The sequence below is a fragment of the Salvelinus fontinalis genome, chromosome 2, assembly GCF_029448725.1.
Source record: "Salvelinus fontinalis isolate EN_2023a chromosome 2, ASM2944872v1, whole genome shotgun sequence".
Lineage (NCBI taxonomy): Eukaryota > Metazoa > Chordata > Actinopteri > Salmoniformes > Salmonidae > Salvelinus > Salvelinus fontinalis.
Window position 1 is genome coordinate 61,291,746 of NC_074666.1, and position 18,433 is coordinate 61,310,178.

At 43.0% G+C, this 18,433-nt stretch overlaps 1 protein-coding gene across 4 annotated transcripts in view; it reads left to right on the forward strand.

The window, feature by feature from the left end:
- Window positions 1-18,433, forward strand: part of LOC129822630 (corticotropin-releasing factor receptor 1-like) — a 168,149-nt gene that overhangs the window by 121,166 nt on the left and 28,550 nt on the right. For all 4 annotated transcript variants that reach the window (XM_055880997.1, XM_055881010.1, XM_055881003.1 and 1 more), the window contains 4 exons: window positions 9,939-10,059; window positions 14,632-14,785; window positions 14,901-14,961; window positions 17,810-17,882. In XM_055880997.1, the coding sequence (XP_055736972.1) occupies window positions 9,939-10,059; window positions 14,632-14,785; window positions 14,901-14,961; window positions 17,810-17,882 (409 nt within the window). The remainder of the gene's footprint in view (window positions 1-9,938; window positions 10,060-14,631; window positions 14,786-14,900; window positions 14,962-17,809; window positions 17,883-18,433) is intronic.

The following is an 18,433-nucleotide window of genomic DNA, read 5'->3' on the forward strand; positions in this document are numbered from 1 at the left end:
CATTTCAAAATCAGAACTTTAACCAAGTGTACATCGATGACAATGTATTATTCAAGTAGCTATGATGTATTATGCATTGGTACTTGTGTCTAGTGTTGTATTAGAGTAGTAGACGATACAGAATAGAATGAACGAGAATATAACATCCCATAGAACATGTCAAAAATAGAACACAGTGTAGAACAGAACATCTCTAATGAGTTCTAGGTGGGAATACTTATGTAGCCACTGCATGTGGTGGATGTTGATATGTGTTACGGCTGTCGCTCTCCTCATCCTCGGATGAGGTGAGGAGAGAAGGATCTTCAGACCAAAATGCGGTTTGCGGGAAATAAGCCATCTTTTATTTTATAACAACGATGAAAATGATGATGATGGCAACACGAAAACAAACACTTTAACAAACTTACAAAATAACAAAACGACGTAGAACGAAACCTGAACATAAACTCACATCACTAAACGTAAACTCACGGACAGGAACGTTACATCAAAACACACGAACAGCCAAACAGTCCCGTATGTGAAAATACATCGACAACGACGAAGACATCACAGGAGACAATCACCCACAAACAAACAGTGAGAACGCCCTACCTAAATATGACTCTTAGAGGAAAACGCAAACCACCTGCCTCTAATCAAGAGCCATACCAGGTAACCCAAAACCAACATAGAAACAGATAACATAGACTGCCCACCCAAAACACATGCCCTGACCATAAACACATAAAAAACAACATAAAACAGGTCAGGACTGTTACAATATGCATAATATCCTGTTCTGGTAAACCGCTTTAGATATACTGTACATGGTATTTAGCTCAGCTGCAGCCTCATTGGTGTGGTTTGAACCTCATTTTCTGGTAGGACTGCTCTGGGATTGAATGGTCTTGGTTTTACCACGCTTGTGGCCATGCCTCCATATTTACCCAGCCCAGTGTGGCTTTAAACACTGCACCACACTCCAGTTCTTTTTCACAGTCCCATTTAACTTCTTGTGAAGTAATCTGTTATTCTGCAGATCCCTGCTGCTCAGCTATGCTTGGTGGTTAGAGTCTGGATGCTGGAGTTGGAAGTAACAACGTGAAGTGTGTCCGATTTTGACAAGGTTCTGTTGCCAGAGATTTGAACTACGACTGAGCCCAGAGAACAGAAAGGAAGTGTGTGTGTGTGCGTAACTTGGTCTCAGGGCAATTTTGTTTTATTCTGTGACACTCCATTTAGTAATATATGTTACATTGTGTTAAATTACATTATGAATGGAATAGCAGTCATACAATATCATATGAATTAGAGGACATATAGCAGGGTTCCCCAACTGTTGGCCCGCGGGTGGTTTTATTATGGCCCCCCCAAGTATATAAAAAATATATATATATTAGAATTTGCATTGTTAGACATAAAAGACTGTAAAAACACCAGCAAGTCTGCTCAATTGGATGATGTAAGTTATCATAGGTCTTGGAAGTCATATAGTATTCTACGCATTTCTCTAAAACCAGGTTGCTTGTTGCGTCTTAACAACAAAGGAGAATTACGGGGAGAATTTACGTTGGTGGTTAGGTGAACAAACTACAAAAGTTTTGGATCATTTCCATTAAAGGTTGGGGGGAACTAAAGCGACAGAGGTTAGGTGAATTTACATAGAAGGATAGTTGAATTGGGTTAAGTTTAGAATAAGGGTTAGTGGAAGGGTTAGCTAAAATACTACAGTTTTTCCTGACACGATTCCAACACGCAACCTTTGCGTTGCTAGACAGTTGCGCATTACACTTACCCATCCTCCTTGACCAACTTCCCTACTTTTGTTTCTGTCTGAAGTAGCTAGACTATTAGTAGGTATCATGAGTCTTGCAGGTGCTCAGAAATATGTAAAGTATGTTTCATATGGCTCTGAGGCCAGGCTGGTGTGTGTGTGCGTATCAATTCCTCATTCCGAACCTCCGCATATAGCCTGGGTCCCCATACAGAGAAGCTTGTTTCTCTTCATTTAGATAAGGGCTACATCACTGCTGGTGGTGTGGGTGTGTTTGATAATTTAGTACGTAGAGTTTCTCTTGTCATTCATGGAGCTAGGCAACAGCTTGACAGTCTTGGCATGTTCTCAATAGAGATAGATAGAGGGTGTGTCCCAAATGGCCCCGTATGCCCTATATAGTGCACTACTTTTGACCAGCCCCCTAGTCAAAAGTAGTGCCCTATAAAGGGATTAGGGTGCCAATTGGGATGCAGACAGAACCTTGGAACCTCAGTCCCTCCCCTGAAGACATCTCGCCAGTGTCCATCTTTGTCATGTCACCTCTATTGATGCGTGATGACATCAACCCACAGACAGAGAAAGAGACTGCCTCCTAGAGTGGCGTCAGAGGGCATTGGTTCTTAGAAACTGCCTTTGGGTAAACCAACTAGAGATGTACTGTTCTGACCATTTTTAAAACAAAATCCTGTTTTAGAGACTCGAAACAACTGAGGTGACTGTTTTCTTTCTAGTTCATGTCTACCGCTGTAAAACTCTTGTGAAAGAGGTTTGTTAGAATTTGGGAGTGTTTTATCCTCTTGGAGGCACAAAGAGGACTTACTGAAAATATAATATATCCCATTTAGCAGATGCTTTTAACCAGTCGTGCGTGCATATATTTGGCATATAGGTGGCCCCAGCAGCATTGAACACTCAGCCCTTGGTGTTGCAAGTGCCATGCTCTGCTGACTCAGTCAACCAGAATCACTGTGTGAACTGATTTTTTTTTATTTTTAAGAAAAACATTTGAACCTTTATTTAACCACTACAGGATCGGTGGCCAGACCTCGGGACGGTTGAGCTAACGTAGGCTAATGCGATTAGCATGAGGTTGAAAGTAACAAGAACATTTTCCAGGACATAGACATATCTGGTATTGGCTGAAAGCTTAAATTCTTGTTAATCTAACTGCACTGTCCAATTTACAGTAGCTATTACAGTGATAGAATACCATGCTATTGTTTGAGGAGAGTGCACAGTTATGAACTTGAAAATGTATGAATATACCAATTAGGCACATTTGGGCAATCTTTACCAGATCTAATGTGTTATATTCTCCAACATTAATTTCACATTTACACAAACTTCAAAATGTTTCCTTTCAAATGGTATGAAGAATATGCATATCCTTGCTTCAGGTCCTGAGCTACAGGCAGTTAGATTTGGGTATGTCATTTTAGGCGAAAATTGAGTTTAACTAGGCAAGTCAGTTAAGAACAAATTCTTATTTACAGTGGCGGCCTACACCGGCCAAACCCGGACGACGCTGGACCAATTGTGTGCAGCCCTATGGGACTCCCATTCACGGCCCGGTTGTGATGTAGCATGAAGTTACTGAAGCATCATATCTTGTTCTCCCTCATATTGTTGTATACCCTGTAAATTGGTAGAGTGCTTATAGTCAATACTCCCCAATGAATAAACTGTGCGCTGGGCAGTCTGGCACATTCAAGAAACACTGCAAATAGGTTTAGGGCCCTGAGAAGAGAATTGCAATTTGTGTATGTTTGTGTATATTGTTATTTTCATAATGTCTCTTCACTTTGTCCTCCTCTCTATCACTTTTCTAAGAACACAAGTTGAAATTCCCTGTGAAATGACATGAATTGTCTTATTATTAATCAAATTAAAATGAAAGGAATAATGATGAAGTTCATTTTCAGGCCAGTCTTTTGCTCTTACACAGCACGGAGCTCCATCCAAGCCCTGTATTGCATTTTCTTCAGGGCCATTCTGTTTCCCTTTTTACATACATTGATATGCCGAGGCAAATAAATCAAAGAATCGTTTGATGCCTCTAATATCCTAATTTGTTCCTCTGAAGCCTCCACTTTAAAATAAATGAATGTGCACACTCTAACGCAATCCCCGAGGCACTTTTCTGTGGAGAGCTGTGACGACCAGGGGCTCTGCGTACAGTATGCATGAGTGTGTGTGTGTGTGTGCCTTTTCAAGGTGCGTTTTATATAAGATAATCCTCTTGAAAGTATGTGTGTGTGTCTCTGTCCATACCTAGATACTCTGTCAACAAGAGACTGTCTAAATACACTCCACAAAAAGAAACATTCTGAAACCTCAACCTCCTTAGTGTTTTGATTTCAGATTAAAAGTGACATTTCCTGTATGACACACACCAGATATTTTGGGTTTATGTGAGTCTATACTTCCAACATTTGTCTTCTAGACTGCTTTTAAGTCTCTTTAATTTAATAGGATTTGAGCGGTCAGTCCCCGGACTGCTCAAATGTCTACTTAATTGGAAACATAACACACTTGTATAACTCGGCATACCCACTAGCTAGAGTTACCCATACTCCAAAATATGTTCTCCTGAAGAAGACCATCGCAGTCCTTGCCTGTATCCCAAATGGGACCCTATTCCCTCTTTAGCCCAATACTTTTGACCAGGGCCCATGGTCAAAAGTAGTGCACGCCAAAGGGAATAGAGTGCAATTTGGCATCCTCGCTCAGGCTTTGAGATCTCCATGAGATGCAGCTGTAAATAGAATTGAGGTAGATTTCTAGAGCTTCATACTTTCTTTGGCTGACAAATGAAGAGTAAGACATGTAAGGTTATGTCTGGAGGGAAGTGAGCCAGTAACCCTTGACTTTTTTTTTTGTTGTACTCCATCCTAACAAATGGTTTTGTCCAGCAATACGTTGTCAGGTATGAGTAGGAGGATAAGGAAATATGGGTTCAGTCTCCTCTGCCTCCAGTAATTTAGTCCGGCCTGATGAAGATAAAAGAAGAGGGGGGATCGAGAGAAAAATAGAACGAGGGGGATGGTTCTGACAAACAAAGCCCTTTTAAGCTTTGAAAAAAACATTTGAATTCTTAAATGATTAATAATCCACCAGAGACTGTTTGGAGTACAGCCAATGTAGACGTCGTCCTCTACCTTTCCCTCTGTTTATTTTACTCTCACAAGCAATTTCACTAATTCCTCTGACTCTCTCTCTCTCGTCTCTCCCCCCGCTGTGCGTCATCTTTCATTTTAACCCTCACCTTCGTTCACCCTCAACTCATTCCTTCTCCCTCTATCAAAAGGACCACTGTAATTTACTCCTAATTTTTTCCCCATTTCTCTCTGTCCTCAACCTTTCTCTCTTCTTCACTCTCTCTCTTTCTGTGTAGGTGTAGCTATGTCAGCCATGTGTTCACGCATGTGTGCGTCCGTGTGCGCATGTGTGTGTGTGTGTGCGTGTCTCTTGTACAACCACAAAGCACTTATTGTACCATGGTTGAAACAGGTAATCTACCACAGTGTGCATTCTGTCACATTTTAACATTGGTAGGAAATGTTTTTGAATAAACATGATGTAATGAGCCATTAAACATTTAGTATAAAGTGGGAGGAATGCTGTCAATACTCGCTTTCAGAAAGTATTCACATCCCTTTAATATTTCACATTTTGTTGTGTAACAGAATTTAAAATGGACTAAATTTAGATGTTGTCACTGGCCTACTCACAATACCCAATAATGTCAAAGTGGAACTATGTTTTTCGACATTTCTACAAATTAATAAAAAATGAAAAACTGAAAAGTCTTGAGTCCATAAGTATTCAATCACTTTTATGGCAAGATTAAAGATGATTTTTGAACATCTACCTCATCTCTGTACCCCTGTAAGGTTTTTAAGTCAAGCAGTGAATTTCAAACACAGATTCAACCACAAAGACCAGGGAGTTTTTCCAATGCCTCACAAAGAAGAGCACCTATTGGTAGTTGAGTAAAACATTGTTTCAATGGTGCCGAAGGAGATGGCCGCCATTTTACGATCCCATAACCAATTGTGCTATTGTGTATTGTAGCAGGCTCTTCGCTGTGCCCCTCTGTTGTACACCCGTGCTTGGGCCTCTTGGGCATCCAGGGGCCACAGGGTTGCCATCCGGTATTGCATGTCTTCCACGTGTTCCACCATGGTTCGATGGGGCGACGGTTGCTGTTCCCAGGCTACTTTAGCCACGTCCAGCTGTCCTCGGGGTCGTCTCCCGTACAGGAGTTCAAATCAAAAGTTTATTTGTCACGTGTGCCGAATACAACCGGTCTAGACCTTACAGTGAAATACTTACTTACAGGCCCTAACCAAAAGTGTGATTTTTAAGTAAAAAATAGGTATTAGGTGAACAATAGATAAGTAGTAACAGGCCCTAATTAACAGTAAAAAGACAGTGAAAAATAACAGTAGCGAGGCTATATACAGTAGTAAGGCTATATACAGGCACCAGTTAGTCAGGCTAATTGCGGTAGTATGTACATGTAGGTATGGTAAAAGTGACTATGCATATATGATAAACAGAGAGTAGCTGTAGCGTAAAAGAGGGGTTGGCGGGTGGCGGGACACAATGCAGATAGTCCGAGTAGCCAATGTGCGGGGGCACCGGTTAGTCGGGCTAATTGAGATAGTATGAACAGGAATGTATAGTTAAAGTGACTATGAATGAACATGAATGTATAGTTAAAGTGACTATGAATATTTGGTTAACAGAGAGTAGCAGCAGCATAAAAGATGGGTTGGGGGGGCGGGGCGGGACAATGCAAATAGTCTGGGTAGCCATTTGATTACTTGTTCAGGAGTCTTATGGCTTGTGGGTAAAAACTGTTGAGAAGCCTTTTGGTCGTAGACTTGGCGCTCCGGTACTGCTTGCCATGCGGTAGTAGAGAGAACATTCAGTGACTGGGATGGTTGGGGTCTTTGACAATTTTTACAGAGTCTGAATTACCAACATGTTTCAAGCAGACCACCATAGTCCCTGTGCCCAAGAACACTAAGGTAACCTGCCTAAATGACGACCGACCCATAGCACTCATGTGTGTAGCCATGAAGTGCTTTGAAACGCTGGTCATGGCTCACATCAACACCATTATCCCAGAAACCCTAGACCCACTCCAATTTGCATACAGCCCCAACAGATCTACAGATGATGATCTCAACACTGCCCTTTCCCACCTGGACAAAAGGAACACCTACGTGAGAATGCTATTCATTGACTACAGCTCAGTGTTCAACACCATAGTGCCCTCAAAGCTCATCACTAAGCTAAGGACCCTGGGACTTAACACCTCCCTCTACAACTGGATCCTGGACTTCCTGACGGGCCACCCCCAGGTGGTAAGAGTAGGGAACAACACATCCACCACGCTGATCCTCAATACGGGGGCCCCTCAGGAGTGTCTGCTCAATCCCCTCCTGTACTCCCTGTTCACTCATGACTGCATGACCAGGCACAACTCCAACACCAAGTTTTCAGATGACACAACAGTGATCACCGACAACGATGAGACAGCCTATAGGGAGGAGGTCAGTGACCTGGTGCCAGGACAACAACCTCTCCCTCAATGTGATCAAGACAAAGGCGATGATTGTGGACTACAGGAAAAGGAGGACCGAGCACGTCCCCGTTCTCATCGACGGGGCTGTACTGGAACAGGTTGTGAGCTTCAAGTTCCTTGGTGTCCACATCACCGACAAGGTTTCATGGTCCAAACACACTAAGCCTATTCCCCCTCAGGAGACTTAAAAGATTTGTCATGGATTCTCAGTTCCTCAAAAGGTTATACAGCTACACCAAGAGCATCCAGACATGGCAACTGCTTGTTCTCCGACCACAAGGCACTACAGAGGGTAGTGGGTAGTACAACCCAGTACATCACTGGAACCAAATTTCCTGCCATCCAGGACCTCTATATCAGGCGGTGTCAGAGGAAGACCGTAAAAATTGTCAAAGACTCCCGCCCCCCTAGTCATAGACTGATCTCTCTGCTACCGCACGGCAAGGGGTACCAGAGCACCATTTAATTATGATTTGGAGGGTGTATCAATACACCTAGTCACTTCAAAAATACAGGTGTCCTTCCTAGCTCAGTTGCCGGAGAGGAAGGAAACCGCTCAATGATTTCACAATCACTCCAATTTAGATCAGCTTAAGAGTTTAATGTCTGTGATAAGAGAGAACTGAGAATGTATCAACAACATTGTAGTTTCTCCACAATACTAACCTAAATGACTGAATGAAAATAAAAAATCATGTACAGAACAGAACATATCTCAAAACATGCATCCTGTTTGCAACAAGGCACTAAAGTAATACTGCAAAAAATGTGGCAAAGCATTTCACTTTTTGTCCTGAATACAACGTGTTATATTTGGGGCACATCTAGTACAACACATTACATTGCATATTTTCAAGCAAGTGGTGGCTGCATCATGTTATGGGTATGCTTGTAATCTTTACAGACTGGAGTTTTTCAGGATAAAAAAAATAATTAAAAGGAGCTAAGTACAGGCAAAATCCAAAATAAAAACCTGTTTCAGACACTTAGAGATGAATTCACCTTTCAGCAGGGCAATAACTTAAAACACAAGGCCAAAAGTATACACTGGAGTTGTTTACCAAGAACACAGTGAATGTTCCTGAGTTGTCGAGCTACAGGTTTGACTTAAATGTTTTTGAAGAATCTATGGCAATACTTAAATGGTTGTCTAGCAATGATCAATGACCGATTTGAAAGAGCTTGACGAATTTTGAAAATAACATTCAGAGTCTTGTGAGGCATGTGGGCGTCCTAGAGCAAAACATGTTCGTGATGGTCTCACCTTTCCACAGAGGGACATTAGTGTGTAGCCCAAACTGTTCAGACACTACAGACAGAAGTTGGCAGATCGGTTTTACTGACTTCGTACGAGTCCCAAGACGCTTGTGGGGATCGCAAAGCAAAATGGTCACTCTAGCTCTGTCATCTTTCACTGATTGTTTTTTTATGGGCATTTCTTTATTATACTAAATACATTTCCGTGGGGGGCTGACATTAACTCTGGGGGGTTTAAATATGTTCAACTGCTTTCATTAGCTTATTCTCTCACTGCCGTGAGTTTAAGACAAGGGTTTAGCTATCTTGGAATTAAGTACATTTCCAAGACGAAATCCAATAACATTATTTTCAAGAATCTAATTTCTTCATAACTTTTTTTAATAGGAAGAAGCTTAAGAACATTTAAAATAACATTACTGAGGACTAGCAACTTTTCGTAGTTTAAGTATTAGCTTGAGGAAAAAAATGGCACCGTACGAAGGTTTTGGTCCTGGATGCCCTGCTGGTCCTGGATGCTTTCCTTTCCTGGTGTCTTATTACCTCCATGTTTGTACACCAAATGTGTGAATTACAACCTTGACTGATCTAATAAACCATCCATTAGCTGGTCCAATTCGATCAGGCATTCCTGTGGGTTGAAGAACCTGCTGGGCTGCTGGTGCTACTGAGGCCTGGGGAAAAGATTGATCAGCCTGCCCAACTCTACTGCCAGAGGGTTTTGGGAGATTATTGTGAGGTGGTTTGCTTTGCCACTGGAGGTGGGATGAAGTGGTTAGAAAAGAACAGAGAAAGTGATACACCCCCTGCTTGAGGGAACGGGTCTTGTCTAGCTCTTTAGACTTACACACACACACACACATACACGGCCATAGTCCATGCACATGCTGTACTAATTATGCAAAACACACATCCAAAAACACACTCACACAAACTTCCCCACTGTCTCTTAACTTTCCCTCTTTTTATTATGGTCCCATTATCCATCATCCCGTCATATGTATTACCAACATTATACTGCATAGCATCAGGAATCGGCGTGCTCGACCTAAAATGTCATAATTATACTGAAGAAGGAAAAACTGCACACACTGCAATAATTATAATACATACCACCAGCTCTTAACCTGTCCTCTGTTCTCTCCTCTACCACCAGGAGTATTACAGTGCAGTGTATTGACTTAGGCATCAAGAACCTTGATACATATCTTCTTGCAAAAGATTCACAATGTGATGCATAGCATTGCTGCCATGTTGCACTGTACAGTATAATGAATAGGTACCAGTGCTTACCTTTTCCTCTATTCTCCTCTCTCCTCCCAGGAGTATCCGCTGCTTGAGGAACATCATTCACTGGAACCTGATCACAGCTTTCATCCTGAGGAACGCCACTTGGTTCGTCGTACAGCTCACCATGAACCCTGAGGTGCACGAGAGCAATGTGGTGAGTACAGGGAAGTTAATTGTACATCAATTTCAGGCCGCTTTATATGCAATATACATATGCATACAGGTAACTGCCAAAATAAAGGAAACACCATCATAAAGTGTCTTAATAGGGCGCCATCAAAAGCTGTTAGAACAGCTTCAATGTGCCTTGGCAAGTGTTCAACTCTGGTAACTGAGATGGGCAAGGCATATGGTAAACATAGTTTTCATGCTCATCAAACCATTCAGTGACCACTTGTGCCCTGTGGATGGGGGCAATGTCATCAGGATGGGAATGGCTCACCATAGATTGAAGGTGATCACTCAGAATGGCTGTGTATTTATTGCCGTTTAACTTGCCTTGCCCTCTAAGGGTTTGAGTGGACCTCAACCATTCCAGGAAAATGCACCCCACACCATAACAACTCAAGTGTTTCCTTTATTTTGGCAGTTACCTGTATATAGTTTGCTGTGATACACTGTGAGGCAACACAAACACAGAAGGGCAGTACATTCATGCAGATAAGGAAGCACACACACACACACACACATTCAGACACCCATACAAAAATCCCCACTCTTTCCTTCTATTACTTTCCTCTCTCTCCAGGCTCACTAATGAACACACACACACACACACACACACACACACACACACACACTCAAACTTTCACTTTCACTCATCCTCCTTTTTCCTCTCTCAGATCAAATTGGATTGCAATGTCACAGCTATCATTTCAAAAACATCTCCAGGGTCCGGGCGCACGCACGCACACACACACACACTCCTAACTAACTAACTAACAGGCTTTGGATTACCACCATGTAGTCCTGGTTCACTGTTAATTGCCCCTCAGCTCACCTGCATCTTGACGTTATTGCTTGTGCAAACATCCCTCACCTCAGAGAAAAGATAACATGCTTATTTTCCTTCCCAGCTCTTTCAATTAGCCTTTACTACTACTTTACTAATTAGCTCATCACCCCCTCCGGCCCCCCCAGCCCTCAGAAATGAATGAATCCAACCCCCACTGTCAATATCTGATCTAAGAAGACAGACTGGGCGCGTTCAAAGTGACCCAGAGGCCTCCAGAGTGGCGCAGCGGTTTAAGGCGGCAGGTGGCCTAGTGGTTAGAGCGTTGGATTAGTAACCGAAAGGTTTCAAGATCGAAACCCGAGCTGACAAGGTAAAAATCTGTCGTTCTGCCCTTGAACAAGGCAGTTAACCCACTGTTCCTAAGCCGTCATTGAAATTAAGATTTTTTTCTTAACTGATTTGCCTATTTAAATAAAGGTACAATTAAATTAAAACAGGCACTGCATCGTAGTGCTAGAGGCGTCACTACAGATCCTGGTTTGATCCAGGCCGCAACCGGGAGACCCATGAGGCGACGCACAATTAGCCCAGCGTCGTCTGGGTTCCGGGAGGTTTTGGCCGGCTGAGATGTCCCTTGTCCCACGAGATGGGTCCCATTATGTCTGGTGAAAACCAAACATTACATTCCACAGTAAGAACCGAATGCCAACGGTCAAGCGTGGCGGTGGTAGTGTGATGGTTTGGGGATGCTTTGCTGCATCAGGACCTGGACTACTTTCCTTAATAAAAGGAACTATGAATTCTGCTCTGTATCAGAGAATTCTGCAGCAGAATGTCAGGCCATGCGTCTGTGAGCTGAAGCTGAAGCGTAGCTCGGTCATGCAGCAAGACAATGATCCGAAACACACAATCAAGTCATGACAATTGTTAAAACGCAACAAATTGGAAGTTTTGGAATGGCCTAGTCAAAGTCCAGACCTAATCCCAATTGAGATGTGGCAGGACTTTAAATGAGCAGTTCATGCTTGAAACCCTTAAATGCCACTGAGGTAAAGCAGTTTTGCATGCGGGAATACTATTTCGCTGCACTGTAACTGCATACTGTGTTGCAATCGTACTACATACTATTTACATCGTACTTTTTATAAAAAAACAAATGCAGTTAAAGACAAATATCAGCATACTAGGACACGTCAGCTAATACGCAATTGCTTTGATTCCTGCCATTCAATCATTTCGGTACAGCGCATCCCCTCACCTGTTTATCAGCTGTTGTCTCAAAAGATGATTCTCTATTTTCAAAAGGGGAGTTGGCTCGGTCACAAGCAACTCCCGAACCTCAGGAGAGTTTTTTTCACTTTTGAAAGCTGTCATTTTTGTGTTTTTTCTTGTCCTTGGTACACTGGGTTCCCCCTGCGAATATAGAGGGAGCTGTCATGCGTCAGTGGCGGGGATGTCAGGATGGTACCGATATCACGCTATCACACTCAACCATGGCCCCACTTCACTGATCGGACTGGGAGTCTCTCACCCTCAATGGGTCGATTAGAGTAGAGGCTAGAGAAAATGGAGAGTTGTGAATGAACTGCGATCCTGATTTGACAGCTGCCCTGAAATGCCTTTAGACTACACAAGGGGTAGAGTGGAGGGAATTTGAAAGGGTCACTTGAGATCTTAGCCCAAATACACTGAGATTGCTGGCTGTAGAGTCCCATTATCTGTGTGACTTTGATGATTTGATGGGTAGTACCAGGTCATGGAGTCTTTTGGTATGTCCTCGAAATAAGTGGGGTGAGAGTGTGAAGCTAGACAAGGAGTCAATGACACTTTCATATTGAATAGAGATTTTCCCCACTCAGTACATTACTCTTTTCTTTTCACTAGGTACCATATGAATAACTACCTGAGCAAATGCTAAATTCAAATATTTTTGTCTTATTGTCATGAAAAAGGAGGTAAATAAGAAACACCTGATTTGGAAAGGCTCCTTATTTTGATTGTGAACCAAGGCCACTCCCGACCTGCATGACAATAAGGAGTTCTCGTCTAAGCCTCTAGTCTTACATATGTTAAGACGTTTTCATGAAACTACTATAGTTAAACACCTAGACAACATATTCATCACAGGCCTTCAGAGATGGGCTTTGCTACTTTTGAACAAACGCCAAAGGGGAGCATCTCCCCCCTCTTTCCGAACTGAGATCATCGCCCAATGAGTCGTCGCTCCTCAATCTTGAGAGCGAGATTAAAGACTGACAGATCTCCTGTCTCATCTCCCAGCTGTAGACACTGTCGTGGAATTATTGTCGTCAAAAGGAGAGACTTTTCAATTTCTTCAAAACAAGTCAACTTTATTATTTAATTATTGCAGTAATGGATGTTGTCAACGAACAAGTGATTCATTGAGAGCCCAACAACAAAAGATACCATGGCCTTTTATAACAACGATACACCCCCTTCAGTCTACATGACAAACAGATGTAGGGAATGAGTCACAAGGTTAAGATTCGTATGAAAGATACTTAGAATTCACAGCAGACAGTATCTCCTATGGAGACTGTTTTCATTGTATAGAGACCAGGGTCTGTCCCCCCAACTCCATACTGGAGCCATCTCCCCCTGGTACGACAGCACAGAAACATAACTCATGCTATGGAATGCGGTCTCTTTAGGTTTATCAACCAAAGACATCATACATCTTCTGTCAGTGTTAAATCTCCAAGAGGCCCACTATCAGTTCACACAGACACAATAGAGTTATAAGAGCCCTCTATTATGTTGCATAAAACAACCATTTGATGCAATTACAGTATTATGACATAATCTTGCAATTTTGCTCTCACAACACCTAGTCCAGACTCCCCCTGTGCCATTCTCTGACGCTCTCAATCCAAAGTAACTCCCAAGTGGCCCTCAATGATCTGGTCTCAGTTATTGTCAAAGAAGATAGAGGTTGAAGTGCTGAAAGTGGCAGACAGATGTGTACTATCTTAAATTGACCAGTTTCTCACAGCATGAAAATAATCCTGCAGCACCAGAAAATGTGAATTATTATGTGGATTTGAATTAAATGGACATTTTTGTAGGTGTTGATAAATGTTTCTTTAGGACAAATAGTTTTACATTTCAAATTGGAAATTGCAAACTTTAGAAACCTTTTTAAATCTTGAATACACTACAATTACAATTTTCTGCTGCGCAGGAAAATTATCTGCGACAACAGGGTGATCAAATTAAGATAGCAGATCAATATTGACTTTGGACTTGTTGAGAGGTATTGTCAGTGTTGGATGACTCAGACTGTCATAGGCCATGGGAAGTGAGAGCTATGATGCAGTTTAACAAGTAATGCAGGAGGTCAAATCTGCCATTCTTAAACTGCCGCGGTGACCTTTGTTTGCCAGACATCTGCCTATATACCAGTTCCAAATTGGAAGCATTCAGAGAGACCTTTTGACAATACTCAGAGCATGATAGAGAAGCTCAAAGAAGCTGCACATTTTAAATAAGGATTGCACGGTGGAGTGTCACTCGCAAATTGAGTGTTTTTTAGAGAACCAGGGCTGCATCTGAAATGGCACCCTATTCCCCATGTAGTGCACTACTTTTGACAAGGGCCTACAGGGTGCCATTTCAGATGCAGCCTGGATCAGCAACAACCCCCTAAGGAGCGAGGAAAGGAACCAGTTGTGGCTTTACAGCTCTCACTTTTTTTTCATTTTTACTAGCCTTAATCTTTTTTGTTATTCTTTCCTTCTTCTCTATAAAAAGTTGTGGTGCCGGCTGGTCACGGCAGCCTATAACTATTTCCACGTGACAAACTTCTTCTGGATGTTTGGGGAGGGCTGCTACCTGCATACAGCTATCGTGCTCACCTACTCCACGGACAAGCTACGGAAGTGGATGTTCATCTGCATCGGGTGGTGTGAGTTAACACTTAGCTCATCGAGGGAAAGACGGATGTGGGTTGATTGATTCATTTCCCTCGTCACAAAGACTGTAAGTCGACTGTAACAGAGACGATGTGTGCTGTTTTACAGGTATCCCTCTTCCAATCATCATCGCATGGGCCATTGGCAAGCTTTACTACGACAACGAAAAGTAAGCACATGTATTTTTCTTTCACATTCTCTATCTCTATTCATGTCACTGTGGTATCGATTTGTCTTTGGAATCAGGCAACAATCTTGTCCGTGTCTAGGTCCTCTCAGACCCATCAGAGTGACCGTTGTAGTGGATGAGTTTTGGATGTCGCCCAGTCATCTCCTTAATTGTACTTTCTGCCAGGTCATTAAACAACCGATTTATCCTCATTTTACGGGAGTCTTAGTGAACCTGTAACCTATAATTTCTCTGCATACAGAATAGCAGGTTGACGTTTATTGTCATGAGTCTTGCCCTGGTGGCAGAACTGAGCGATGTCCCCTTAGTCAAAATTGTCTATATTGCAAAAATTCATGAAAACACAGATTTCCTACTTGGTTTTAATTTAAGGCTAGGCATTAGGGCTAGCAGTATAGTTAAGGTTAGGATTAAGGTTAGGGTTCGGTTTAAAATCAGATTTTTGGACTTTGTGGCTGTGCCAGCTAGTGATCACTCTGCACAGCTGTCTCCAAAACAAGATTCATTATGAAAAACACCAAAAGAAAGATGCCCAGGGTCCCTGCTCATTTGCGTGAACGTGCCTTAGGGATGCTGCAAGGAGGCATGTGGACTGCAGACGTGGCCAGGGCAATAAATTGCAATGTCCGTACTGTGAGACCCATAAGACAGCGCTACAGGGAGGACAATTGATCATCCTCCCAGTGGCAGACCACGTGTAACAACACCGGCACAGGATCGGTACATCCGAACATCACACCTGCGGGACAGGTATACAATGGCAACAACAACTGCCCAAGTTACACCAGGAACGCACAATCCCTCCATCAGTGCTCAAACTGTCCACAATAGGCTGAGAGAGGCTGGACGGAGGGCTTGTAGGCCTGTTGTAAGGCAGGTCCTCACCAGACATCACTTGCAACAACGTTGCCTACGGTCACAAACCCACCATCGCTGGACCAAGCAGGACTGGCAAAAAGTGCTCTTGTGAGACAAATCGCGGTTTTGTCTGTTTGGTCGGATTCGCTTTTATCATCGAATGAATGAGCGTTACGCCGAGGCCTGTACTCTGGAGATTGATTTGGAGGTGGAGGGTCCGTCATGGTCTGGGGTGGTGTGTCACAGCATCATCGGACTGAGCTTGTTGTCATTTCAGGCAATCTCAACACTGTGCGTTACAGGGGAGAAATTCTCTTCCATCATGTGGTGCTCATCCTGACATGACCCTCCAGCATGACAATGCCACCAGGCATACTGCTCGTTCTGTGCGGGATTTCCTGCAAGACAGGAATGTCAGTGTTCTGCCATGGCCAGCGAAGAGCCCGGATCTCAATTCCATTGAGCACGTCTGGGACCTGTTGGATCGGAGGGTGACGGCTAGGGCCATTCCCCCCAGAAATGTCCGGGAACTTGCAGGTGCCTTGGTGGAAGAGTGGGGTAATATCTCACAGCAAGAACTGGCAAATGTGGTGCAGTCCATGAGGAGGAGATGCACTGCAGTACTTAATGCAGCTGGTGGCCACACCAGATACTGACTGTTAATTTTGATTTTGACCCCCCCCCCCCCCCCCCCCCACTGTTCAGGGACACATTATTCGATTTCTGTTAGTCACACGTCTGTGGAACTTGTTCAGTTTTTGTTTCAGTTGTTGAATCTTGTTATGTTCATACAAATATTTACACATGTTACATTTGCTGAAAATAAACACAGTTGACAGTGAGAGGACGTTTCTTTTTTTGCTGAGTTTATAATAATATATATATATTTTTAAATCACAAAAGTAGTGCACTTGGCTTTTAATAGTCCTGTATTAGCGTACCAATATAGCCGCCTGCAGCGTGGGTAAAAATTGTAGCACCCTCACCCCCAAACTACTTCCCGTTGGTATGGGATAGCCCTTCGACAGACTAGTGTGCTGTCCTGGGGGGGTGGACTTGTACATCCAGCTGCGTCACGCTTCAGAAACAGGACATACGCTCCTGCTCCTATCAGCTGTTCCAGCTTGTGCAAGGCAACTTAATTACACCATCATCAACCTGACTTGAAATAGCAAACATAACCTAAGCAAACATACTCCATATCCTTTCCCATTCTCTGATATTCTGCTCTCTAATACAATCAGAAAACACGCTTGGTAGAGTTTAAATTTCTTCCCTCAACCAGCTGGTTGGCTGGGGGGCATCAGTTTCATTAGTGCTATACCAGGAACCTGACCGTTTCCACTGCATCACATCGGAGTCTCTTGCTTACACAGGGGTTGCCGTGATGTCCACCCTCCGAAACCTGTTAGCTTGTTTTTCGTAATGCTCAGCAGGGGGGCGAAAACAAACTTCTATCCAGACACAGTTCCCCCAATCCCTCTGCTTTTTTTTTTACCATGAGCTGTTTTGCTCTCTCTCTCACTCTCGCTCTGATACCAACAAGGTGAAGACGGAACAAATGAACGATTCACTCCACTGAACTGAGTCTGTAGAATGAGTGAAACTGGAGCGTCTCATCCCCTCAGAGAGCGTCTTCTTTTCCTTTTTTCATGCCTTTGTTTTCACTGCAAAGTGGATGTAATTCCAACAAATTCTTTGTTTTAGGTGTTTTCTGTTGCTAGAGAGGAGTGCTGGACTTTACAAAGGCCTCTCTTGTTCTCTGCCACTACTGGCTTTGATAGGCTAAGCCCTCTCACTCACCTCTGATATCAATTGTGATTGGCCGAGGCCGATGCTCATTTTAGTCAACTTTAAAAAATTGTTGGCAAAGGTCCCGAGGTCTGCTTTGTCATTGGATAAATGTGACTGGTGGACCTTCTGCATCGGCCAGTATGATTGGCTCAACTCTCTGTGTTCTAAATTGCAGGTGCTGGTTTGGGAAGAAGGCAGGAGTGTACACAGATTACATCTACCAGGGTCCAATGATCCTGGTGTTGCTGGTAAGACAGTGTTACACAATCATTTTCCCATTTCTCCATATTTTTCCTCCTAGTATAGACATTTATAGACATAGTGTTCTAGCATTGTCCTTGTTAGGTTTTCCTACATCCATGACCAAGCTCTTCCCCTTTACACGTTCCCTCTAAGTGTGTTTGTATTTACAGCACCGCACAGTTAGGAACACTGACAAAATAACATTATTGTGCACTCAAGCAGAAATAGTTTTTCGATGTCAAGTAATACAAAACAAACAGTAGAAAGGTCATTGACATTCAATGGTGTGTGAACTTTATACCGCAGCCTTCCAACGCACACACTCACGCACGTGCAGTAATACCACCATGTGAAGCTATTTGAACGGCGTGACACCTACTACACATATGCAGAACTGACTGGGTCAGTTGGAATGAATATGATATGTGCGGAATATGTATGAATCGTAAATGATTTGTAGCACGCTAAACTGTGACCGTTTTAGCTCAGCTTAACTCTTTACACACTCTTTTTCCTCCTTAAGAAAGTTTAAATAGGCGACTGTTTTTCTCATGTC